The sequence below is a fragment of the Hemitrygon akajei genome, chromosome 32 (assembly GCF_048418815.1).
Source record: "Hemitrygon akajei chromosome 32, sHemAka1.3, whole genome shotgun sequence".
Classification (NCBI taxonomy): Eukaryota; Metazoa; Chordata; class Chondrichthyes; order Myliobatiformes; family Dasyatidae; genus Hemitrygon; species Hemitrygon akajei.
The window spans coordinates 32,981,919-33,007,794 of record NC_133155.1 but is presented as its reverse complement, the minus strand read 5'-3'; the positions used below and the strand labels follow the sequence as shown (position 1 = coordinate 33,007,794).

The 25,876-nt window shown below is 44.5% G+C and overlaps 1 protein-coding gene across 6 annotated transcripts in view; it reads left to right on the top strand.

The window, feature by feature from the left end:
• Positions 1 to 24,434: 24,434 nt before the first annotated feature.
• Positions 24,435 to 25,876, top strand: part of LOC140719736 (KH domain-containing, RNA-binding, signal transduction-associated protein 1-like) — a 66,171-nt gene continuing 64,729 nt past the window's right edge. For 5 of the 6 annotated variants that reach the window (XR_012096987.1, XR_012096989.1, XR_012096988.1 and 2 more), the window contains exon 1: positions 24,435 to 24,591. Coding sequence is in view for 3 of the 6 variants with exons in the window: in XM_073034567.1 (XP_072890668.1) it covers positions 24,501 to 24,591 (91 nt within the window). In the remaining 3 variants the exon portion in view is untranslated. The remainder of the gene's footprint in view (positions 24,592 to 25,876) is intronic. The other variant, XM_073034566.1, reaches the window with a different exon arrangement.

Genomic DNA, 25,876 nt, shown 5'->3' with positions numbered 1-25,876 from the left:
TCCTTCTGTTGCACTTCACTGAGATTGTACTACATAGATTGTAGTGTTCTCATGCAGTGTGTTGGAACTCTGACTAACCACCAAGTTAAACCGCAGCCAATGAAGACAGAGTCACAGTAAGATTTACCATTTACTGTTCACACCTCCACATGAACGTATGGTGAAAACTGTTGATAAAATAATACAAAATATATACAGTATCTGTTTCATTCTTGAGACCACGCGTGCTCTTTTCTTTTAGCGAGTATCTTCAGCCGCCCAGGGGAGGGAGGGGGTCGCGTCAAACCACCGCCGGGCTCGGGCCGACCCCCGATTTGAAATCGAAAAGCCGCCACACGCGTTGCTCCAACTGCCGCTTCCTTTAACAGAATCCGCGTTAATATTTTTACCTTTCCACCTTCTCCGAACTTACCCACAAGACGTGGCGAAACCAGGGGTGACATCATCACGTGATGACAGGGTCACATTACATCACAGACAATGAACTTTATCTTTAACTAGAAACAGTTGCAATCAAATTATTTAAAGCAGAAATGTAATAAAGTTAAATAAATGCCTTAAGGGCAACACATAGATAGTCCAGCCCAGTCCTCAGCTGTCCCCAACTAAGTCCTAGCGATCTCATCTCACATGAAACTCAACATTTTCCAAGGCTCATACAACATTTCAAATCTCAATCAACATACACTCACTTCAAACAGAGTATCACGTATTCTCAAATCCAAACACAGGTGCAACACAATCACACATACCTCAAGGAAGCCCTTCAAACTTTTACAGCTTTAGTACTTCGATCATGCAAGGACATGCATTCAATCTTCCCCACATTAATCAAGAACTTAAGAGCATAAGAAATGGGAACAGGAGTCGGCCATCTGGCCCATCGAGCCTGCTCTGCCATTCAATAAGTTCATGGCTGATCTGGCCATGGACTCATCTCCACCTACTTGCCTTTTCCCCATAATCTTTAATTCCAAAATGTCAAACGTCTATAGCAATTTAACCAATTCGATTGATTAAATGACAGAATGCCAATATCTTCAAATAAAGCTTTGATCTTTGGCCTTTAATTTAAAGACTTTGTTTATAAACTTAAAGGAATTGACCCACCTACAGATATAAAAAGTTAGCAATTTTCAAACCTGTGTAAGCAACTGACAGAGAAATCAAACGGCAGATACTTTCTGAAAAACACACTGTCTTGCAAAGAATTGGCAGGCAAACATTCGAATACATTTTCACAAACAGAAATTTAACGTCCATCAAAGCCACTGTAAAACACACCAGATGCTCAAACGTCCCCGATTGGCATTGGATGTTGGACTCAAATTCCCTCTCATTGTCCCAGTCTCCTTCTGTCATGCTGACAAGCTTCTGGGATCTAATGCCATGAAACTGATTTGGTTGCTTTCAGCATTTTGGAGGTGGAGGGAGAGCAGCCAGATGTCTTAGTACATATTGCTACCAATGAGGTAGGAATGAAAAGTAAAGAGCTCCTGAAAAGAGAATTTTAAAGAACTAGCTAGAAAGCTGAGAAGTAGGACCTCCAGGGTGGTAATTTCTGGATTGCTGCCTGTGCCACGTGCCAGTGAGGGCAGAAACAGGATGGTTTCCAGATGAATATGTGGTTGAGATGCTGGTGCAGCGGGCAGGGCTTCAGGTTTTTGGACTGTTGGGATCTCTTCTGGGGGAGGTATGATCTGTTCAAAAGTGACAGGTTGCACCTGAACCCTAGGGGGACCAATATGCTCACGGGTAGGTTTGTTAAAGCTGTTGGGGAGAGTTTAAACTAATTTGGCAGGGGAGTGGGAACTGGAATGAAGGGACTCAGGATAGAATGGATGGTAAAAAAGCAGATACCATGCAGTCAGACTGTCAGGAAGGGCAGGTAGAAGATAGGACATAACTGCAGCCAGCAGGGTGAGTATCAGTGCTTTAGGGACGCAGAATCAAAAAGGGTAGCAAATACAGTACTCAAAGTCTTATATCTAAATGTAGAGAGTATAAGATCTTACTGCACTATTACAGATTGTCAGGTATGATGTGGCCACCACTGAATTGTGAAGGATGGTTGTAGTTGGGAGCTGAATGTCTAAGGTTATACGTTGTATCGGAGGGATAGGAAGGTAGGTAGAAGGGGTGGTGTGGCTCTGCTGGTAAGGAATGGCTTCACATCACTTGTGCGTTGAGTTAAGAAACTGCAAGAGTAAAAGGACTCTGATGGCAGTTATATTCAGGCCCCCCAACATTGGACCACAGATTACAACGGGAAATAGAGAAGTCGTGTCAAAAGGGCAATGTTATGATAGTCATGGGAGATTTCAACATGCAGGATGAATGGGAAAATCAGGTTGGTAATGGTTCTCGAGACAGTGAGTTTGTGGTATGCCTACAAGATGGATTTTTAGAGAAGTTTGTCATTGAGCCTACTAAGGGTTCAGCTATACTGGATTGGGTATTAGGTAATGAACCAAACATGATTAGGGAACTTAAGGTAAAAGAACCCTTTGGATCGCAATATGATTGAGTTCAACTTGAAATTTGTTAGGGAGAAAGTGAAGCCTGACTGTATTTCAGAGGAGTAGAGGAAATTACAGTGGTATGAGAGAGGAGTTGGCCAAAGTAAATTGGAAGATGCTGGCAGAGATGTCAGCAGAGCAGCAATGGTGTGAGTTTCTGAAAAAACTGAGGAAGGTGCATGGTAGCTGTATTCCAAAAGCAAAGGAACACTCATATGGTAAAATAGTACAACCGTGGCTGACAAGGGAAGTCAAAGCTAATGTAAAAGCAATAGAGAGGGCATACAACAAAGCGAAAATTAGCAGGAAGAAAGAGGATTGGGAAGATTTTAAAAACCTACAGAGAGCAACTAAAAGAATCATTCGGAGAGAAAAGATGAAACATGAAAGCAAGCTGGCAAATAATATCAAAGTGGATAGAAAAATCTTTTTCAAGTATGTAAAAAATGAAAGAGATGAGAGTGGATTTAGGACCACTAGAAAATGAGGCTGGAGAAATAATAGCGGGGGACAAAGAGAGGGAAAAAATTAGATCAGCCATGAATGAATGGTGGAGCAGACTCGATGGGCCAAATGGCCTACTCCTGCTCCTTTGTCTTATGGTCTTATGTACATCTCTCCTGGGTCACTGAATTAGCAGGTACATCCCAGCAGATCTCTCTCTCTGTTTCACAAGTGCTTTAATCTGGCTCTGCTCAACATTTACAGCTGATCCTCAAATTGACTCGCCTGTCTTCTCTGCACTTACTGAATCGATTCCTTTACTGAATTTTTAATGTGCACCAGAATGCTTCAACACTTCCTGTCTCTAATAATGTGCACTCGAATGCTTCAACACTTCTTGTCTCTTGTTAGAGTCATAGAGCACAGAAACAGATCAGACCAATTCAGCCACATTGACCAAAGTGCCCACCTAAGCTAGTCCTATTTACCTACATTTGGCCCATATCCCTTTAAACCTTTACTATCCACGTCCATAGATCCCTTGAGCTGATAGAGTGATAGTGTGTTGGCCTTCATTCATGGAGGGATTGAGTTTAAGAGCTGCGAGATAATGTTTCAGCTCTATAAAAATCTGGGTAGATGACATTCAGAGTATTGTGTTCAGTTCCGGTCACCTCATTGAAGGAAGGATGTGGAAGCCTTAGAGAGGGTGCAGAGGAGATTTACCAGGATGTTGCATGATTAGAGAGTGTGCCTTATGAAGAAAGATTGAGCGGGGCAGTTCTCTTGGTAGCGGAGTAAGATGCGAGATGACTCTATAGATCTCTATAAGGTTTTAAGAGACATTGATTGAGTGAATAGCCAGAGACTTTTTTCCCAGGGTGGAAATGGCTAATTACAAGGAAGCATATTTTTAGAGTGACTGGAGGTAAGTATAGGGGGGATGTCAGAGCTAAGTTATTTTGCACAAAGAGTGATTGGTGCGTGGGGCGCCCTGCCAGTAGTAGTGGTACAGACAGATACATTAGAGACATTTAAGAAACTCTTAGGTAGGCACATGGATGATAGAAAAATGTAGAGCTTTGTAGGAGGGAAGGATTGGGTTAAAAGGTTGGCATAACATCACTGTTCTATATTCTATCCACACTTATCCAGTTTTAAACACTGTTACTGAACCTGCCTCAACTTCTTCTCTGGCAGCGTGTTCCATACGGTTCTGTAACACATGATTCCAAAGCTATCCGACAGAACCCTATTGGCCTGTGGACTCTGTTATCACTATCACCTCCACCTTCCCCCCTCCTCCCCACACCTGCCATTTCTTCTGCAAACACTTCTGGGGGAGGAGAGGAGAAGGCACAGGAGGTAATTGGCTTCACCCATTCTCCCCTTGCAGTGACTGTGGGAGTGCCGGTATCCTAAGAGCACTCCCAAGGAAATTCGCAGACTGCTTCCACGGAGTGCTGTTGCATTAGTTTCCATAGTAAATACCCTGATGGAAAGTCAAATCTGTTTGACGCTTGATTTTTCATTCGTTAGTTGCTCCAGGGGAAGCCTGGGACTGGTCTTTCCACTAGCCTAACCGTAAATGCAACAGAGTGGGTTCAGCACCATGCAGTAGGCAGGACTAATGTTGGTAGTGAGGGGTGGGTCAGAAGCTTTACCGCATTTTATTAAAGTTTTATTGAATTTATTAAATGCTTAATTTTGGCTGTGCTTTCTAGATAAAAGCACATACCTTTAAAGAGTCCCTTGGACTGGTAATACAGTCGGCCCTCCTTACCCGCGGGTTCCGCACGCACGGATTCAACCAACCGTGGATCGGGAAAACCCGGAAGTTCTCTCTCCAGCACTCGTTGTTTGAGCATTGTTCGCCTCACGTCTCGTGTACAGACTTTTTTTCTTGTCATTATTCCCTAAACAATACTGTACAGTATAACAACTATTTACATAGCATTTGCAATGTGTTAGGTATTATAAGTAGTCTAGAGATGAGTTAAAGTATACGGGAGGATGTGCGTAGGTTATATGCAAATACTACGCCATTTTATTTAAAGGACTTGAGCATACGCGTTTTTTTGGTATCCGCGGGGGGGGGCGGGGGTCCCGGAACCAATCCCCCGCGGAAAAGGAGAGCCGACTGTACTAATAAATTCGAGCAGGTTACCAAATGCAAAACATCAAGGAAGCAATCGCTGCAGTTTAATTAAGGAAACCAACTATTGCTTCTTGTTTGGTGGTAATAAGAATTGAAACCAGAGGTGAATACCTTCCAACATTTGTGCCTTCATGTCGAAGTAAGATATGTTCTGTGTAAATGGGCCTCTGAACTGGCTTGCAGTGTCATTCAGAATCCCTGTGTGCCAGTGGTACTCAGCCAGAATGGGACACTGTTAACTTCGGCTGGCAGTAGGCCCTGCAGCCTGAGCTCTGCAGGATTGTCTAATGAACCCTAATCCCAGTCCCATTACATTCCTGACATGAGGGTCAGAGTGGAATTCCCCATTACATTCACTCTAGTTATGTTACCAACTTGACACTACTAAAGCAGGGTTCCCCGCTGTACGTTAGTTAAATAATAATCCCAACATAGTGATCAGAGCTGGCCTCCCTTCTACACACTCGTTTACAGCATCCTTCCTGCTCTTGCCTTGAACGGACTGATTCTGTATTTTACACTGGCCATGTTACTACAGGGTTAATACGGATATCACACCTGCCTGAATAACTGCTTTCCAGCTCTCCTTTCACTGGCTGATGCTTTTCAAAATGAAAGCTGACACAGGAAAGATGAACCAAAACCAGTGTGTGACACCACTTCCCCACTTCCACTCTCATTGATTACAGAAAAGTAGATCTGGAGCATTATTTTGGAACTGAGGTGTGTGACTGGGACAGCGGGTTTCATAGTCCTGAATGTTGAGAACAAGATGTGGGGAGGAAGAAGTGAATTGAGTCTGACTGGGGGAAAGATCACAATCCTCTTTCAGCTGCGAATACGGTGATAAAAAGTGCTTCAAAATAAATTACAGAACAGTGCGACTCTACGCTTACGATGTCACAGATTTGTACCTTCCCATCACTGTCTCCTGACATTTACTGTATTTTCGCTGTCCCAGTTACACCTTCCCCCACCCTGGCTGCCAAATACGTTAGAGACACAATCATACTGGGGTAGACCATCAGACACCAATTTACACTAGTCCCACATAATCCCATTCTTTTTTAATTCTCCGTATAACCCCTTCAACGTTCAATTTTACAATGACCAAATAGATTAAAAGAGATTTATATGTCACATCTACATCAAAACATTGTACAGTGAAATGTATCGGTTGCATCCACTAACCTACCAATCTGAACACCTTTGAGATGTGGGAGACAACTGAAGCCCCTGGAAGAAACTGGAGCACAGTGAGAGAGAACGTGCAGACTCCACATCCCCTCAGCCTTCTCCGCATTAAATCCCGTTTACCATTTTTCAGTCTAAGTGACGAAACCACCTATCGTCCTGCAGTATAGTGCTTTCCTCATCCCTCATCAAGCACACAGCATTCTGTAAACTTTATCATTTTGGTGGCAGTCTCAGAGTTTGCTCAGCCTTGGTGGCCAGTGGTGATATTCACTTCTTGTTCAATACTCTATCAGAAGCCCTACATTGCTCAATCATAAATATATATGACTAGGAGTAAAGGCCCAAGAATTTAACCCTTTGGACACCCATTTGTAACAGCCTAGGCATAAATACACCAGTCAACAATTATCCTACACAGTTGCAGTCTAATTTGTCAGTTTTACTTGGATCCCATGCCACTGTACTTTCTAACCAACCTTTTCTAAAGCTTTGCTAATGTCCGACTACATGAAATCAAATACACCGGCCTTACTGCTCTGGACCATCAATAGTCCCTTCCAATGCCATCTGCTTCCTGAAAAGGTGTCTCCTCTCAAGGTCCAACCTGAGAAGTTGATTCAACTTATCTGCTGCCTGCTGTCTCGGCGAGGATTGGATCATCGGCTTCAACATCACCTCCCAGAGAGGCAGAACCAGGAGCCATTTCCACCGCACACCCAGCAGCTGTGAGCCAGCCCCACAGCAGTAGGGATGTGTGATTGTCTGAAAACAGAAGCCTGCAAGTGACAGTGAAGTAGCATCTCCAATCGTGCGTGATAAGTTTGGAGAGCTCTGGAGGTTTGGACGGGCCCTTCCTGCAACATGCGTGAAGGATTGCACTGGTGCGAGCTTCCTGCCCACAGCTCTGAGCACCGGCTTCCGGTGTACTGACAGGCACACAACTCTGCCTTCATTTGGAGGGCTGTGAAATTGTTCACGGAGACAAAGCTAGAGTCGAACAGACAGGAAATGTACTGTGGTGTGTCTGCTATTGGTTGTGATCGTTCATTGTTAGATTCAAATTCAGCTGGACACAGCAGCATGTCAGTACTGAAGGCCGGAGGCCTCAGAGAATCAGTTCAAAGCCATCACAGCAAGGACACTCTGCACTGGGGCAGTTCCTGGTAAAGACAATCGGTATTAAAGTGCAGATACTAGGTTCTGCAGGCGCTGGAAATCTGCTGCAACACACAAAAGAGATTTTGGAGGAACAGGCAGAGTGAAAAGTAACTGACCCAATACCAACCCCTGTGGAACACCACCGGTCACCAGCTGGCAACCAGAAAAGGCTCCTTTATTCCCACTCTTTGCCTTCAGATAGTCAACCAATCTTCTAACCATTCTAGTATCTTTCCTACAATGTCATGGGGCGTTTATCTTGTTTAGCAGCCTCATGTGCACTACTTCATCAAAGGCCTTCTGAAAATCCAAGTAAATAACATCCACGGATTCACCTTTGTCTGTCCTGCCTGTTATTCCCTCAAAGATTTCCAACAGATTTGTCAAGGAAGATTTTCCTAAAGAAACCATTCTGACTTTGGCCTATTTTATCACGTGCCCTCAAGTACCCCAAACCCTCACCCTTAGTAATAGACTCCAACAGCTCGCCAATCACTGAAGTTGAGTTAACTGGCCTCTCTTTTGCCTTCCTCCATTCTTAAAGAGTGACATTTTCAACATTCCAGTCCTCTAGAACCATCCCAGAATTCAGTGACTCATGAAAGATCATCACTCACCTCTTCAGCTACCCCTTTCAGAATCCGGGGGTGTCATCCAACTGGTCCAGGTGACCTATCTTTTCTCAGACCTTTCAGTTTCCCAAGCACCTTCTCTTCAGTAATGATGACTTCACTGACTTCTGCCCACTGACACTCTTGAATTTCTGGCATATTGCTAGTGTCTTCCTCAGTGAAGGCTGATGCAAAATACTTACTCAGTTCATTTCTTAGTCCCCCGTGACTTCCTCTCCAATGTAATTTTCTAACTGTCCAACACCCACTTCTGCCTCTCTTACTATTTATATACAGCGTCTGGAAAAAAAAGTTCTGGTATCATTTTTATATCATTGGCTAGCTTACCTTCATATTTAATCTTTTCTCTCTTTACTTTTTAGTTGCCTTCTGTTGGTTTTTAAGGTGTCCCAATCCTCTAGCTTCACACCAATTTATGCCCTTTCTTTCATTTTTATCTGTGCTTTACTTTCTTTGTTAGTCATAGTTGTATCATCCTCCTTTTGGAATGAACCAATTCTGGATCTTCTGAATTACTCCTAGAAACTCTATCCACCATCATCCCATCCAATCTCATGCTCTGTATTTCCCTTTACTCCACTGTAATATTGATACATCTGATTTTAGCTTCTCCTTCTCAAACTGCAGGGTGAATTCTATCCTACCATGATCACTGCTTCTTAAAAGTTCCTTTACCTTTACCTTGAGCTCCCTAATCAAACCTGGTTCTTTACTCAACACCCAATCACAGAATTGCCATTCCCCTGCTCTAAAAAGCCATCTCATAGGCCTTCTAAAAATTACTTTTCTTGGGATTCAGCACCAAACTGATTTTTCCAATCTACCTGCATATTGAAATCCCCATGACAATTGTACATGCCTTTTCTATCTCCCATTGTAATTTGCTACCCACATTCTGACTACCACTCAGTGGACTGTAAACACCTAATGTCTTTATACCCTTGCAGTATTTTAACTCTACCCACAAGGTTTTTATGTCACTTCTTTCCGTCAGGCCTGCACATGCAGGCACCACCCACCTAATAGGAGTCACCTGCCAATCATTTCCAACTCATCACCAGCAGCCCATTTAACCCCCGCTCTCGGCCACAATCCTTGTTGACTCATTCAAACAGCTGGCCTCAATCAGTCACTGCTAGCCTCCAGTTACCTCGTTGCCTGCTGTGTTTAGTATTTGTTCTCTCTTGCTTTGTGGCTCCTCGTGGTTTGTTATTTTGCAGTCTATTATTAAATTTATTGTTCACCATTGAATCGAATCCACTGCTCAGCGTTTCAGTCAAGCCTTCTCTGTATTTCCTGACATCTGTAGAAGACCATAATGGGTAGTCAAAACTACCCAGAATATCACCAGCATGAGCCAATCCACCATCAAGGACATATTACAGAAAGATGCCTATAAAAGGCCAGCTGTTTGAATCCAACCCACCCTGCTTGTACACTGTTTGTCCCAGTCCCATCGGGAAGGAGGCTACATAGCGTCCATGCCAAGACCACTAGACTCAAAAACAGTTACTTTCCCCAAGCAATAAGGCTGATCAACACCTCACCAAATAGTAATGCCTACTACCAAAACTAAAATGAAATTTCAAACCAAAAAAAACATAGAACTTACAGAGAGAGAAAAAAAGCTGAAAGTAAGGGATTATCGTAAAGAAAATAGACTTAATCTAAAGAGGAGTTGTGAAAGTATTCAAGGAAAGGTCCCCACACCTTTTGAAACTTTACGTCCGAGTTGAGAAGTGAGTAGTGAATTTTTTTAAGGTCTAAACAGGACATAATATCATTAAGCCATTGAGCATGGGTGGGTGGGGCAACATCCCTCCACCTAAGTCTAGCCAAAAGAGAAGCAAAAGATAATGTTCAATGTTTAGTCAGACTCAAATGTATATTTGCCTCAGCCAAAGCACCAAAAAGAGCAATCAGAGGATTAGGTTCTAAGTGGCAATTAAGAATATGGGACACAGTTAAAAAAACTTCTCTCCAGAATTTCTCTAGACTAGGACAGGCTCAGTACACATGGATAAGAGAAGCCTCGCCACCTTTACACTTGTCACAAACAGGACTAATGTCAGGATAAAATCGGGACAATTTAGTTTTAGACATGTGAGCCCTATGTACAACCTTAAACTGTAAAAGACCGTGGCGAGCACATAGAGAGGTTGAATTAACTGACTTGAGAATTGAGTCCCAAGCCACATTAGATAAAGAAATATTTAAATCATGCTCCCAAGCAGTTCTAATTTTATCAAAGGGAGCACCCCTTAGGGTCACTAATTTATCATGAATAAAAGATATTAAGCCTTTGCCCAATGGATTAATAGAAAGAAACAGATCCACAACATTTTTCTTGGGCATCGCAGGAAAATTGGATAATAAGGGATTAATGAAATGTCTAATTTGAAGGTATCTAAAGAAGTGGGCATTAGGTAGATTGAACTTAGCAGAAAGCAGATCTTTACATCTGTTGCCTCATGTTCACAGGGTTTGAATTTCTGATTGGCCCACAGTGTTCAACTGCCCAATCTTACCCTGGTGTTGACCATCTCACAGCCCTACGTGTAACTGAGAATTACTGTGCTCTGATCTTTCCTGTGTTCCTAGTATGTTCTCTCCTTCCAAATGCTACAGCTTGTCTGGTGTCTGCATATTTCAACAATGTTCCAGGGAATTACTGCACTCCAAGGTCCTTCTGCCTCTGGACAAAGAGGGGCTAAATCTGGGGTAAAATTCTCTCTAACATTGGAAGTTTGTATTGCCCCAGGAGGCCACATGAGTGGCAATGGCGTGCTGAAAACAGAATGTGTGAACACTATCAATGTGTGTTTTTGAAAGAACAAGAATCAACGGCATTCCATGGATTAACACGGAAAGATCACCTGGTATCCATATACAATGCTCCACAAAGCACTTCAAAATTCCTTCTCACCTGCCCATCATCTCCTGCCGGTGACCCTCATTCTTCCTGTTCTCCCATGAAGAACCTTTCCTCCTCCCCTTCTTTTTCAATTCCCCATTCTGCAACCCCCCCACCACTTCTCTTCTCCTCTCCTGCCTATCAAGTTGCCCAATGCCCCTCATTCTTCCCTTTCTCTCCTGGTCCACCTTCCTGTCCTATCAGATTCCTCTTTCTCATTTTCCATCTATCACCTCCTAGCTTCTTACTTTAACCCCCTCCCTCACCTACGTGGCTTCACCTATCACCTTCTGGCTTGTATTCCTTCCCCTTATCACAGTTACTTATTCTGGTTTCTTCACCCTTTCTTTCCCGTCTTGCTGAAGGGTCTCAGTCCGAAACATGGATGCTGCCTGGCCTACTGAGTTCCTCCAGCATTTTGTGTGTGTGTTACTCTGGATTCCCAGCATCCGCAGAACCTCTTCTGTCAAAAATTTAAGGTAATTTTCTGTGAGGTTGAATCCAGCTTCTACACAAAACAGAGTATTGAACGAGAGAGAAGGGAAGATGAAATGCATTTACAGTCAATTCATCTAATATCCATTGTAATGAAAGGTTTTTGATCTGAAATGATGCTCATTCTTTCCCTCCGCCTCACAGTGTCGCCTGCTTTAGTTCCAGCATTCTTTATCAGTTATTAGGAAAGTGTTGCAAGATACTTTATGCACAGAACAGCATTCAGAGTCATTGTGATTTTATGAAAGGAACATTGTGCTTTGGGGGATGTATGTAGCCAGAGGTATAAAGGTGTTGCAATGGACATGGATATCTAAAAGGCATTCATCAAATAGATTAAAAGATAAAGGCTCGCGGGGTTTAGAGAAGATATTGGAGGCGGAATAAGAATGGAAAATGCTGGAAACTTCCGGCATGATCAGCTGAGTCTCTCCAGCAGGTCCTGTTTTTATTTATTTCAGATGTTTGATTGTAATTCTGAAAAGAGGATTGGCTAAGATAAAGCAGAGAGTTTTCAAGGTGACAAGCAGTGATTAGCAGGAGCCTCAGCTATGTCAGTCTACAGTAATGTCTTAGAATATGGAATCCAGTTCTGCCAAAGACACAAGGGCAAATAAGAAGATGGAAAAACATCATGAGTATCTGCAAAGAGACAACTTAAGCAAAAAGGATGACTAATGGAGAATCACGAAGGGGAATGTGAGGTTATGGACTTCAGTAAGAAAATTCAAATGCAGAATGTTGGAAAGTGGTGCAAGGTTGTTAAATGTTAGTATTCAGAGATCCAAATGTCCTCAGAAGAAACAGAAAGTTGACATCAATATAATTAAGTAAGCAAAAGGAGGGTTGGTTTTTCTCTACTAGCAAGGTGGAATGCAACAGTGATGGACTTTGCTACAAGTGTATTGGGCAAAAATGATTAAACAATATGAACACCACACTCAGTTTCCATCTCGTTATCTGAGGAACGAAGATACTGTGCCTGCCATTTAGGCAGCACATCAAAGGTTCACCAAATTGATTGTCGAGATGAAGGATTTGTCTGTGAAGAAATGGCGACCAGAATAAGCCGGAGGTAAACTCATCAAAACCAATAAGAAGCCTAGGGCAGGTACTGAGAGGGTGTTTCCCTGACAGGTGAACGGAGTGGCATAGTTTCAGGACAAAGACTTAGGACTGAGATGAGAAGTTTCTTCTCACAGAGTTGTAAGTGTTTGGTATACCTTACCCTAGAGAGTTACGGATACCAAGTTATTTGAAGATGGTGCAGACAGATAAGTGAAGCAAGATGTTACCATCATATCTGTCATGTGAGAGAAAAGAAAGGCCTAACCTGAAGTGTTCGATTCAATATTAAGTTGAAAGTCTTCGGAGCATTTATTTCAGGTTACCCTTCCACAGGAGGGACATGGAGGCTTAGGAGAGAATGAGTGGAGGTTTACCAGGATGTTACCTGGTTTAGAGGCATGTGCTATTAGGAAAGGTTAGACAGACTTGGATTGGTTTCTCAGGAACACCAGAGGCTTAGCGAGAGACCTGATAGAAACTTATAAGATTATAGGAAGTGTAGATAGAATAGAGAGCTGGTACTACCCCCCACCCCAGGTTTGAAGTGTCTAATATCAGAGGGCATGCATTTAAGCTGAGAGAGGGTAAGTTCAAAGCAGATTTGGGGAGCAGCTTTTTTACATTGAGAGTAGTGAGTATCTAGAATTCACTGGGGGTAGTAGTGGAGCAAATATGGTAGAGATGATTAAGAGGCTTTCAGGAAGGCATATGAATGTGCAGAGTATGGAGCAATGTGGCCAATGTGTAGGCAGAAGGGATCCTAATCACCCAGGCCATGCTTTTTTCTCACTGCTGCCATCAGGCAGAAGATACAAGAGCCTCAGGACTCGCACTGCCAGGTTCAAGAACAGTTACTACCCCTCAGTCATCAGGATCTTGAACAAAAGAGGATAACTACACTCATCTATTGAGATGTTCCCACAACCAACGATCTCACTTGAAGGACTCATTATCTTGTTATTTCATGTTCTCAGTATTTATTGCTATTTATTTATAGTTGCATTTCAACAGTTTGTTGTCTTCAATGCTCTCGCTCCTTCATTGACCCTGCTTACAGTTACTATCCTATAGATTTGCTGAGTATGCCCACAGGAAACGGAATCTCAGGGTTGTATGTACTCTGATAATAAACTTTATTTGAACTTTAGTTTAGTTAGTGATATAATTATAGTTTTAGCACACTGAGTGAACCTGCCCCTGTGTTGTGTGGTTCAATGTTCTACATTCTACGTTCTACATAGGTCAGGGAATGAGATGTTGACCTGTGAGCTTATGATGGACATCATTGGAGGGGCAGATGGAACATAAGGGAAGTTAAATTGACAAGAAGCTGGAAGCTCAGGGTCGACTCAGCAGATTGAATTGAGGGATTTAGCAAAGCAATAACCAACTAGTGTAGAGGAGTCTGCAAGATGGGTATTGGATACAAAGGAGTAAATTATAAAGTTTGTTCCATGTGAAATCCTGATTCTCTAAGAGGTCAGTTTGGCTGTCTGAATGAAGGACGAGGTTAAAGGGACCTATCAGGAATAGGCTTTATCTGGGTGCAGCAACAGCCCCAGGCCAGAGGCACTGTGGCTGGCTCTGGGACTCTGCAAGGAAGGGCAAAGTCAGGCAGAGGAATAGTGATGGGAGTCCCACTAGTCAGGTAGATGGACTGCAGCTGTGAAAGAGAAGCCAGTATGGTGTGTGCCTCCCAGGTGCTAGGGTCCAGGATTTCTCAGAGCGACTGAGAATATTCACAAGGGGGAGGGTGAGCAGCTGGAGGTTGTGGTGTGTATTGGCACCTATGACATAGGTAGAAAAAGAGAAGAGATCCTGAGCAGTGAGAATACAGTTAGGAAAGAGGCCAAAGAGCAAGACCCTCCACGATAGCCATCTCTGGTGCCATGTGCTACTCAAGGGAGGAATAGGATGACGAGTACAGGTGAATGAATGGTTGACAAACTGGTGCAGGGGCTGAGTTTCAGGTGCTTGGATCATTGGAACCTCTCCTGGGGCGGAGGGGACCTGTACAAGAGGGATGGGTTGCATCTAAACTGGAGGGAAACCAATATCCTGGCTGGGAGGTTCACTAGTGCTACTCGGGAAGGTTTAAACTAGTTTGACCAGGGGGTTGGGAACCAGAGCACCGGGTGAGGAAGTGGAGGGTGGGAGAGAAAGGTAGATGTCAGGGTCAGTAAAAAAAGTCAGGAGCAAAGTAATAGATACAATGAGATGGATAGTTTGAAGTGTGTGTATTTTAATGCTCGGACTGTTATGGGTAAAGGTGATGAACTCGGAGCATAGAATACAGAGACTTGATTGAAAGAGGGACAGGAACAGGTGCATAAAATCATGAAGGGTATAGATACAGTGAATGCACTCATTCTTTTAAACCAGAGTTAACGTATCAAGAACTGGAGGGCATTAGTTTAAGATGAGAAGGAAAAGATTCAAAACAAATTTGAGGGGCAGAATCAGGTGTATGTCATGAAACTTGTTAACTTAGCAGCAGCAATACAAAATAAATATAGAAAAATAAATAAGTCAATTACAATATATATTAGATGTATTAAATATATAGTATGCATGTTAAATAGTTAAATTAAAAATACTACAAAAGAAAAGTCAGATACTGTTCAGGGTTCAATGTCCATTTAAGAATCTGATGGCAGAGGAGAGGCTGTTCCTGAACACTGAGTGTGTGCCTTCAGGCTCCCGTATCTCCTTCATAATGGTAATAATGAGAAGAGGGTCCTTAATAATGGATGCTGCCTTTCTGAAGCACCGCTCCTTGAAGATGTCTTGGATACAATGGTTGGTACCCAAGATGGAGCTGACTAATTTTAGAAATTTCTGTAGCTTCTTTTGATCCTATGCAGTAGTAATTACATCCCCCCCATACCAGACAATGATGCAGCCTATCAGAATGCTCTCCACAGTACACCTGTAGAAGTTTTCGAGTGTTTTAGATGACAAACCAAACATCCTCAAACTCCCAATGAAATATAGCTGCTGTCTTGCCTTCTTTATAACTGTGTCGATATGTTGGGACAAGGTTAGATCCTCAGAGATCTTGACACCCAGGAGCTTGAAACTGCTCACTCTCTCCACTTCTGATCCGTCTATGAGGATTGGTGTGTCCCTTCACCTTACCCTTCCTGAAGACCACGATCAGCTCTTTGGTCTCACTGAAAGAGTGCCAGGTTGTTGCTGTGAAACCCTCAACTAGCTGGTATATCTTGTTCTTGTATGCCCTCTGGTCCCCATGAGATTCTGCCAACAATGGCTGTGTCATCAGCAAATTTATATATGGTATTGGAGCTATGCCTAGCTACACAGTCGTGCGTATATAGAGTGTAGAGCAGTGGGCTAAGCACACATCCCTAAGGTGCTCCAGTGTTGATCATCAGTGAGGAGGAAATATTATCACCAATCCACACAGATTGTGGTCCTCCAGTTAGGAAGTTAAGGATCCAATTGCAGAGGAAGATACAGAGGCCCAGGTTCTGTAGTGTACTGATCAGGACTGTGGGAATGATGGTATTAAACACTGAGCTACAGTCGATGAACAGCATCCTGACTGTTTGTAGGTGTTTGTATTGTCCAGGTGATCTAAGGGCACGTGAAAAGCCATTGAGATTGCGTCTGCCATCGACCTACTGTGGCAATAGGCAAATTGCAGGGGGTCCAGGTCCCTGCTGAGGCTGACCATGAGCAACCTCTCAAAGCATTAATCACCGTAAATGTGAGCATTACTGGCTTATAGTCACTAAGGCAACTCACATGACTCTTCTTCGGCACTGGTACAATTGTTGTCTTTTTGAAGCAGGTGGGAACTTCAGATCATGGCAGTGAGAGGTTGAAAATGTCTTTGAATACTCTGGCCAGTTGGTTGGCACAAGTTTTCAGAGCCTTACCAGATACTCCATTGGGGCCTGTCATCATGCAAAGGTTCTGCCTCCTGAAAGACAGCCTGGCATAGGTCTCCGAGACGGAGATCACAGGGTCACTGGGTGCGGCAGGGATCTTCACAGCTGTAGTTATATTCTCCCTTCCAAGGCGGGCATAGAAGGCATTGAGCTCATCTGGTAGTGAAGTATCATTGCCATTCATGCTATTGGATTTCGCTCTGTATGTAGTAATGTCCTGCAAACCCTGCCACAGTTGACGCATCATATATATCTGGTTCATCCATGGCTTTTGGTTTGGGAATGTACAGCAAGTCTTAGTAGGCACACGCTCATCCATACAGGTTTTAATGACATCAGTAACAACTGCAGCATACTCATCCAAATTCGAAGATGAATCCCTGAATACAGTCCAGTCCACCGATTCCAAGCACATCTGTGCTTCCCTCGTCCATACCCTCTTGGTTCTCATTACTGGTGCTGCAGTCTTCGGTCTCAGTCTATACTCAGGGAGTAGTACAGCCAGGTGACCAGACTTTCTGAAATGTGGGCGTGGAATAGCACAGTAGGCTTTCTTGATGGTTGTGCAACCATGGTCCAGTGTGTTGTTTCCTTTGGTACTACAAGTGTTTTGTTGATAGATAGATAGATAGATAGATACTTTATTCATCCCCATGGGGAAATTCAACTTTTTTCCAATGTCCCATACACTTGTTGTAGCAAAACTAATTACATACAATACTTAACTCAGTAAAAAATATGATATACATCTAAATCACTATCTCAAAAAGCATTAATAATAGCTTTTAAAAAGTTCTTAAGTCCTGGCGGTAGAATTGTAAAGCCTAATGGCATTGGGGAGTATTGACCTCTTCATCCTGTCTGAGGAGCATTGCATCGATAGTAACCTGTCGCTGAAACTGCTTCTCTGTCTCTGGATGGTGCTATGTAGAGGATGTTCAGAGTTATCCATAATTGACCGTAGCCTACTCAGCGCCCTTCGCTCAGCTACCGATGTTAAACTCTCCAGTACTTTGCCCACGACAGAGCCCGCCTTCCTTACCAGCTTATTAAGACATGAGGCGTCCCTCTTCTTAATGCTTCCTCCCCAACACGCCACCACAAAGAAGAGGACGCTCTCCACAACTGACCTATAGAACATCTTCAGCATCTCACTACAGACATTGAATGACGCCAACCTTCTTAGGAAGTACAGTCGACTCTGTGCCTTCCTGCACAAGGCATCTGTGTTGGCAGTCCAGTCTAGCTTCTCGTCTAACTGTACTCCCAGATACTTGTAGGTCTTAACCTGCTCCACACATTCTCCATTAATGAGACAAATATTTAGTGACTCTTTCAAGTTGGCCTGGTTAAAATCCCCCAAAACCATAGTGAAGGCGTCAAGGTGTGCAGTTTCCTACAGGTCGATCTCATTGCTCAGATCATCCAGAGCCTATTTGACATTGGTCTGAGGTGGAAAGTACACCGTTCCAGAAATGATCACTGAAATCTCCCATGGCAGGTAAAATGGACGGCACTTAATTCCAGGTCTGGTGAGCAGAATTGGGACAACACTGATACATTAGTGAACCAAGAGGGGTTGATCATGAGGCATACTCCTCCACCTCTGCTTTTGAGCGGCTTGACAGTCTTATCCTGACAGTGTATAGTGAACCCGCCAATCTGTCCTCACTAGGGAAGACACAAACAATCTCCCAGATGTAATAGTGGCCAAAGGAACTGGGGTAAAGGATGAACTGAAGGAAATTTATATTAGGCAAGAAACGGTGTTGGATAGACTGTTGAGTCTGAAGGCTGATAAGTCCCCGGGACCTGATGGTCTGCATCCCAGGGTACTTAAAGAGGTGGCTCTAGAAATCGTGGACGCATTGGTAATCATTTTCCAATGTTCTATAGATTCAGGAACAGTTCCTGCTGATTGGAGGGTGGCTAATGTTGTCCCACTTTTCAAGAAAGGAGGGAGAGAGAAAACAGGGAATTATAGACCGGTTAGCCTGACGTCAGTGGTGGGAAAGATGCTGGAGTCAATTATAAAAGAGGAAATTATGACACATTTGGATAGCAGTAGAAGGATCAGTCCGAGTCAGCATGGATTTATGAAGGGAAAATCATGCTTGACTAATCTTCTGGAGTTTTTTGAGGATGTAACTATGAAAATGGACAAGGGAGAGCCAGTGGATGTTGTGTACCTGGACTTCCAGAAAGCTTTTGATAAAGTCCCACATAGGAGATTAGTGGGCAAAATTAGGGCACATGGTATTGGGGGCAGTGTACTGACATGGATTGAAAATTGGCTGGCTGACAGGAAACAAAGAGTAGCGATTAACGGGTCCCTTTCGGACCAGTGACCAGTGGGGTACCGCAAGGTTCGGTGCTGGGACCGCAGCTGTTTACAATATACATTAATGATTTAGATGAAGGGATTAAAAGTAATATTAGCAAATTTGCTGATGACACAAAGCTGGGTGGCAGTGTGAAATGTCAGGAGGATGTTATGAGAATACAGGGTGACTTGGACAGGTTGGGTGAGTGGGCAAATGTATGGCAGATGCAGTTTAATGTGGATAAATGTGAGGTTATCCACTTTGGTGGCAAGAACAGGAAGGCAGATTACTATCTAAATGGAGTCAAGTTAGGAAAAGGAAGTACAACGAGATTTAGGTGTTCTTGTACATCAGTCAATGAAAGCAAGCATGCAGGTACAGCAGGCAGAGAAGAAAGCTAATGGCATGCTGGCTTTTATAACAAGAGGAATTGAGTATAGGAGTAAAGAGGTCCTTCTGCAGCTGTACAGGGCCCTGGTGACACCCCACCTGGAGTATTGTGTGCAGTTTTGGTCTCCAAATTTGAGGAAGGACATTCTTGCTATTGAGGGAGTGCAGCATAGGTTCACAAGGTTAATTCCCAGAATGGCGGGACTGTCATATGTTGAAAGATTGGAGCGACTGGGCTTGTATACACTGGAATTTAGAAGGATGAGAGGGGATCTGATTGAAACATATAAGATTATTAAGGGATTGGACACACTGGAGGCAGGAAGCATGTTACCGCTGATGGGTGAGTCCAGAACTAGAGGCCACAGTTTAAGAATAAGGGGTAGGCCATTTAGAACAGAGATGAGGAAAAACTTTTTCACCCAGAGAGTGGTGGATATGTGGAATGCTCTGCCCCAGAAGGCAGTGGAAGCCAAGTCTCTGGATGCATTCAAGAGAGAGTTAGATAGAGCTCTTATAGATAGCGGGGTCAAGAGATATGGGGAGAGGGCAGGAACGGGGTACTGATTGTGTATGATCAGCCATGATCACAGTGAATGGCGGTGCTGGCATGAAGGGCCGAATGGCCTACTCCTGCACCTACTGTCTACTGTTTATTGTCTATTGTCTATTATCTGAATCACTGTATCCACTATGGAAGGGGTTAACCAGGATTCCATGAAGCAGAGGACGCATGTTGTCCTAATGTCTCTCCGATACACTGGCTTAGCTCTGAGATCGTCAATTTTATTTTCTAGAGACTGTACATTTGCCAGCAATATAGTCGGTACCCGGGAGTTGAAAACTCCATTTTTAAAATGCACTTGTAGCCTGGACTGGCAGCCACATTTCCTTCCAGAAGTCCGATGAGAAGGACAGCTACAATTGGCATTGCTTCCATCGGTTTTACGCAGCGATAGATTGTACAATCACATTAAAACATCTTTAATAATTGTACAGCTGTGGCATGCTGTAACAGTAATATTTAATCATATCCATCGTGCCATGCCGCAAACAAGATCACCCTGGAAGTAAAAACAAATGCCAGAGAGACAAGTGATTAATCAGACATTGTGTAGATGGCATCTCAGGAACCAAATTGAAACCCAACCCCACCTGAGCCCTGGTCCTACTATTTTTCCCAAAGCCATCCCGATCTGTAAGTCACACACACACGCCATTGGACTTAGGTGAGGAGGCCAGACTCTGCTGAATATTAGAGAAGGGAAGGAAGCACAGTATCTGAGGAAGGTTTTCAGCCTGAAAAGTCGACTGTTCACTCTTTTACATAGAAGCTGCCTGGCCTGCTGAGTTCCTCCTGCATTTAGTGTGTGTGTGTGTTGCTTTGGATTTCCAGCATCTGCAGATTTTCTGCAGTCTGTGAAATGCAGTAACCTACCTGGGTGTGACACTAGTTTGCGTCCTCACCTTTAAACATGCCACTCAGAAATCAACAGCTAAGTGTCTGTAATGGTTGTAGTCAACATGACATGGGACACTAAGTTCAGATTACTCAGCACAAGTGGACTTGCTACAGAAATTGTCACACTAAATACAATTGAATCTCTCCTTAACTATGCTCTGAACATCATAAAAATTTGCACAGATTACACGCCAGCAGATTAGATTCAGATTCATTTATCACATGCATATCAGAATTTGCAGAGAAATGCATCGTCTGCGCTAACAGCCCACGCAATCTGGGGACGTGCTGGGGGCAACCTGCAAATGTCACCACACATTCCGAGCACCAGCATAGCATGCCCATAATGTTCGGCTGGAGCAACTCAGTGGGCCAGACAGCGTCTGTGGAGGGAAATGTGCAAACGAAATTTCAGGTCAAGACCCTGTATCAGACGGAGGGTCTCGACCGAAAATGTTGGCCATTCATTCCCCCCCCCTCAGATGTTGCCTGACCCACTGAGTTTCTCCAGCAGTTTATGTGTGCTCCAGTTTCCAGCATCTTCAGTCTCATGCACCTGTATAACATGAACATGTAAGTCAGTCCTGTGTGAACAAACAGCTTAGTACGTACCTAATTAAAATTGCAGCATTTTCAAATCCCCGGGTAAGATAGTGCAAAGCTGCTCATTTGACGAAGGCTCATAGAACTGAAATTTCACATTCAATGTGAGATGAAAGAATAATGGAATTGGAGAATAACAGTTTATTGAAGTACAGTTACATAGAAAGGGGACTCAGTAAAAGAAGATAAGGTCTTGGAGTCAGAGCAGGACATCACTAATACAGGCTGGTCTGCACCAGCAATCCTTGCGGATCAGCTAGACCCAACTTCCTGAATTTGGCCCAGATCTCTCCAGGCTCCTCTCTTACGTGTATCCGTCCAAGTGATTCTTAAGTGATATGATTGTACTTGTCTCAGCCACTCTTTGCAGCTCATTCCATATACTGAACACCCTCTGCACAAAATAGTTGGCTCTCAGGTCCTTTAAATCTGGCCACTCTCACCTTAAAAATATGCCCCCTAGTAAATTATCTAATGTGACCACTGAACACCCATGGATTGTAAATATCATCACCCCAGTGACAAAATGAAATATTTCTACACTCTATCCAACATTTATATTGAAGAACTTCAAAAAGGAAAAAGTGGTTAAGAATGAGCAGCGATTGGCAGGGACTAACAAGGGCCAATATGATGTTTCAGATGTTGGAAACAGGACAGTAACTGGGGAACAATTGAGGAGAAAGAATTGTTAAGCTACATGTGGAGGAAAGAAAATGAGTTAAAGAATTTGACAGACTGATTAGAAGGACTGGCTCTGTTGTAGGAGTTAAACTAGGCACACCGGAGACAGTGGTAGAACAAAGGACCCTACAGAAAATCCTGGCAATTCTGGACAATGTTTCTCACCCTCTCTTGGCTGAACAGAGGAGCACTTTTAGTAACAGACTAAGACAATAGTGCAGCTCCAAAGAGTCATTCTTACCCCTTGGCCATTAGGCTCTATGAGTCAACCTCTAGCTGGGGAAGTGATGACCCCCTCCTGTTAGACTGTTTGTGGCAACATTTTTTTTCTTTCTACTTCTCTTCTAATATTAATATCTGTGCACTTGTAATGCTACTGTGACATTGTAATTTTCCTTGGAATCAATAATCTATCTAAAGGCATTTTGAGTATGGAAAATGTTTGCAGTTTAGTTTGTTATAGATATGGCCTTGGCTTTTAGCAGCAATAATTCTTAGAATTTGCAGTGGATTATCTTGTAAGAATTAGCCTCAAGGATATGAGACAAACAGTCTTTGTTAATAATATATTTTTTAACTTCGACTGTTGCTATGGGTAGAGCTTATCACAAGAGAACTGCGTGTGAACCGAGCTTATTTTTTTGTAATACACAAGGGAATCCAACAGACTTTGCTTTTGCAATTGAGTTGTACGTGTACTCTCTGAGTTATTCTGAGTTTGAAACCCACTGATAGTGGATCCACTCCCTACAATAGGGTGAACAAAGCTCTCTTTACGTTGAAGTCCGAGATGTCCAAGTTGAGCATTTGAGCAATTTCTCAAACAGTATGAGTTGACAGAGCAAACAGAAAGAGGTCAGAAGGGGTATGGATGGCTCTCGTGGCCCAGGCGCATTTGCACAGAGCTTGCTTGGACAAAGAAAGCAGAGGCCTGTTTTGCATTGTTTTATTTGTCACGTATACATTGAAAGAACTGTGAAGAGAATTGTTTGCATGAATGTGCAAGAGTCCAAGGATTGTGATGGGACAGCCTGCAAGTGTGGTCATGCTTCTGGGGTCCCATAATTTACTAAACCTAACTGGAATGCGAGGGAAATCTAGGGTACATAGAGGAAACTCTGCGCCCTCATACTTTCCAGGTCTTGTTTTATTTTTCTGTTAAAAAGCATTAGGTCCATGGCATAAGACAGGTTGGGAACCCCGGTTCAGTGTGAAGATGGTTTCAGGGTCAAGGACCTTCTATTAATTTACACTTTAAAGAAACAGTCAACAACATACAGAAACAGTGGAAGAATGTTGGGATGGAAATGGACAGTCAACGTTTGGGGCCGAGACCCTCCGATGGGACTGGAAATGGAAAGAGGACAGTAACCAGACTGTTGTCCTAAAAACAGTGAAGGTTGGTATACACGAGTGAATCTGCAGATGCTGGAAACAAATAAAAACACAAAATGCTGGCAGAACTCGGCAGGCCAGACAGCATCTATGGGAGGAGGTAGTGACGACATTTCGGGCCGAAACCCTTCATCAGGAGTGAAGTAACATGGGATGGTGGAGGGGGGACAAGAAGTAGAGAGCTGGGAAGTGATAGGCTGGAGGGAAATGGGCTGGTGGAGAATTATGGGGAAATAAAAGAGAAAGAAAGGTAGGGCTGGGGGGAGATTATAGTGAGGGGGGGAAGAGAGAACCAGACTAAAATTATAGATAGGGATGGGGTAAGGGGGAGGGGCGGCAGGGGTCTGTGAGTTGGATGTTCATGCCGGCAGGCAGGAGGCTACCTAGGCGGGAGATAAGGTATTGCTCCATCGACCTGCGTGTGGCCTCATCTTGACGGCTGGTATACTTTACTGGAGAATAATGAACAAAGTGAACACCGTCAGAGAGGACATCTTCACCCGCAAGACTACTGACGTAGAAGGTGATGGAAGCAGATTAAATGGCAGTTTTCAGTTAGTAATCAGAGAAGGCAACGCAGGCACCGATGTGGGGAGAGTGAAGGGAATAGAACGGATCAGCACAGTCCCTGTCCGGATGCCCTCGCTGGAAGCGCCATCGTCTTGTGACGAAGGCTGTTCCGACACCACAGGCCATTGTACCTTTTATTTCACTTGGTTTGCAAGAATCGTCCCTTCACTTCAGATTCTCATTTCCACTGAGCGGAGTACCAAAAAAAAAGACAAAATCAGAGTGGGGAATAGTTATATAGATTGAAGGCGGAATCATTTTACGAACTCTTGATTGAAGTGCATATTAGCCAATTGAAATGCGAATTTTGATAGTCAAATAACGAATCAGGCTATAGATGATTGATGGTTATTCTGACCTATAAGGTTCGCCAGTGCTAGGATCGGAGGTGATGTAGACAATTTGCTCAATTGACAGTTGCTTGGCGAATTGAGACGTGGGATTTCTTGATAGACAGGATCTACATCCAATAGTGCTCAGTTAAGTGGCGGGCTGTGACGCCACATGGGTGGGGCCAAGTCTAAGTCGGACGTCAGTGTGCACCGTGAGGTAACGAGCGCGGACTAAGACGACATGGCGGAGGATAAATACTTACCCGAACTGATGGCGGAGCGGGACAGCCTAGATCCCTCTTTCGTGCACGGTTCTAGGCTGTTGTCGGCAGGTGGGTCGACTGCCCGCGGGTAGAAGTGAGGATGAGGAAGGCGGTGGTTCTGCGCGGGTGTTCTAACCCACTGGGCCTACCATGTAGGCCCGAATGGCAGCCTGCGCGCCCTTTCCATCCAGCATTCGACTTCTCTTGGCCCTCTCATCCCAGGGGGAGCGGGTGGGCAAACCTGGGGCTCCATAGGAGCATCTGGACTGTAAGGTGCCTCTTGGGAAGGCCCGAGGCTGCCGGAGACGAGGGCCAACGGCGCGGCGGAGAACAAAGGAAGTAGCACGTGCGAGAGACCCCTCCCCCCGGCGCCCCCTCTTCTCCCTTCCCCCCCCCACCCCCGGGCGCCCCCTCTTCTCCCTTCCCCCCCCCACAACCGGGCGCCCCCTCTTCTCCCTTCCCCCCCTACCCCCGGGCGCCCCCTCTTCTCCCTTCCCCCCCTACCCCCGGGCGCCCCCTCTTCTCCCTCCCCCCCCACAACCGGGCGCCCCCTCTTCTCCCTTCCCCCCCCACCCCCGGGCGCCCCCTCTTCTCCCTTCCCCCCCCCACCCCCGGGCGCCCCCTCTTCTCCCTTCCCCCCCACAACCGGGCGCCCCCTCTTCTCCCTTCCCCCCCTACCCCCGGGCGCCCCCTCTTCTCCCCTCCCCCGGCCAGCGCCCTTCTTCCTCCGCAGAATCCCTTCGACCTACTCCCCACCAAGTCCCCCGACCGGCCCCTCTCTTCCCCCCCCCCCTCCCCTCCGGGCTCGACTGCCCCTCCCGCCCGTTGCATCCACCTCATTTGGCGCAGCTGGTGCTGTCTGTAGGGAGCGCGACAGGTGGTGGTAGTTCGGCTGCCCGACTTGTCATTGTAGGGGAGTTTTACGACCTGTGGACAGAGGTTCTTGTTCTTTTGCCTTATGGTGGAGGGTAGACGGACTCCTCCCCTAGTCTCTGCTGACCGGTAGCCCTTGGGTCTCATCAATCCATGAATGACCTATAACTTGCTTTGTAACTCTGGTCTCCCCGCCATCTTACTCTGACTTCATCTTTTTTTCCCTCTAGTCCCGATGAAGGTTCTTGGCCCGAAACATTTCTTTTTCCATAGACGCTGCCTGGCCTGTTGAGTTCCTCCAGCATTTCGTGTGTGTTACTTCTGATTTGTAACTTTTCCAGCTCCCTGTTGCTTTGAGTGGGTGATCGCTTACTTTTCGTGTTCTAGTAAAATCTGCTTCGATTATTAGGATGTGGATAGGGAACTTATTGCAGAAAAGTCATCGCTCGGTCTCACTTAAACATCGCTCACAGAATGATTT